This window comes from Haplochromis burtoni, unplaced genomic scaffold (assembly GCF_018398535.1).
Source record: "Haplochromis burtoni strain Fernald_Lab_line unplaced genomic scaffold, NCSU_Asbu1 Contig_3433, whole genome shotgun sequence".
In the NCBI taxonomy this organism is placed as follows: domain Eukaryota; kingdom Metazoa; phylum Chordata; class Actinopteri; order Cichliformes; family Cichlidae; genus Haplochromis; species Haplochromis burtoni.
In genome coordinates, this window is record NW_024585794.1 from 2,594 (window position 1) to 3,847 (window position 1,254).

A 1,254-nucleotide genomic window follows, 5' to 3' on the forward strand; every position below is an offset into this window, starting at 1 on the left:
ATGGCCACCACCTTTCCTCTGTGTGCTGCTGCCAGCTCCCTCAGCCCAGTTAAATACTGGGATTCTCCATTCTGCTCGAACTCGCCGCACCGGGTGGGATGGCAGCCGACCGTGCAGTAGAACTCATCTGTGATGAAGGAGGGGGCTTGTTAAAGGTGAGACGCTCCAGCACGGAGGGAAACATTAGGTAGGTTTGGCTGATTCTTTAAGACCACAAATCATTTGGTTGCACTAAACGTGCTGTCATTATTACCTCTGGTCTCAGCTAGTTTAAGAGCTTCCCTGCTGTCGTCAAGGCTCCCCCCTGTGATCATAAACTGCAGTGAAGCAACAGATAAAACACGCAATCATTACAACTGAGAACAAATAACTTTCAAATTACACATTTCCAACATACACAAAAAAGAGTAACTATGAGTTTATATTATGTTTTATATCTGCATCGGCATCCTGACTACTTGCACCACAATTCTTTAGCATATATAATGAGGCTCAGCATGATAGAGTATACCGACTTATATGTTGAGTTGAGTGTACTTAAAATGTAGGTGAGGCTTTTTTTTGTTCTTGTTCTTCTCTTCTTTCCCTCATCGCCCAGTCCATTTCAGGGAGTGAAATAAATGAGGGTTTTGTCCAGGATATTAACACTCATAAACATCTCCAACAGCTATTAGCCAAACTGTTGCTGTAAAAATCTCTATCATCCCAGAATTTCACGATGACCTTTTTAAAACAAATCAACACTGCAGCGATCTCATGGCTATGATTAAAATACATGAGGCTTCATCAAAGTGATGGACACAGCATACCTTTTCAACTCCTACTTTGAGAGCTCGGTCAATGATCTCATTGAAGTCATCTGTCAGGAAAACGTGAGACTCAGAAAAACATCATGTGAACAGCCCCACAGTGAAAATAAGAGTGAAGCAGTAGCTCACCGTCATGTTTCTGCTTCCCTCTGTAGAGTCCTCTGAACATGGGATCTGTCAGATTCACCCCGATGTCTGAACAGCAAGAGGTCAGGATTTATCTACATGTACTGACTCACAGAGTGTTACCGATTGTATCTTTGGAATTAAAGCATCACAGTATTGGTACCAGCATCATGCGAGAGACGCTCTGAGGTCACGTTATACAATAACACTGAACACATTTAGCAGTAATGGATACTTTACTTACAGACAATAGAAACACACTGGAAATACAGTCATATAACAAAACGAGTAATTACAACAGCTTCATTATCGTGCTGAT

General features: G+C 41.9%; 1 protein-coding gene across 1 annotated transcript in view; it reads right to left on the minus strand.

Annotated features, from left to right (window-relative positions):
* tatdn1 (TatD DNase domain containing 1) overlaps positions 1-1,004 on the minus strand; it is a gene marked incomplete at its 5' end in the record, with an annotated part of 2,926 nt that extends 1,922 nt beyond the window's left edge. Inside the window, 4 exon segments of the mRNA XM_042217876.1 lie at positions 1-127; positions 254-317; positions 810-859; positions 939-1,004. Coding sequence (XP_042073810.1) covers positions 1-127; positions 254-317; positions 810-859; positions 939-1,004 — 307 coding nt within the window.
* Positions 1,005-1,254: the final 250 nt, after the last annotated feature.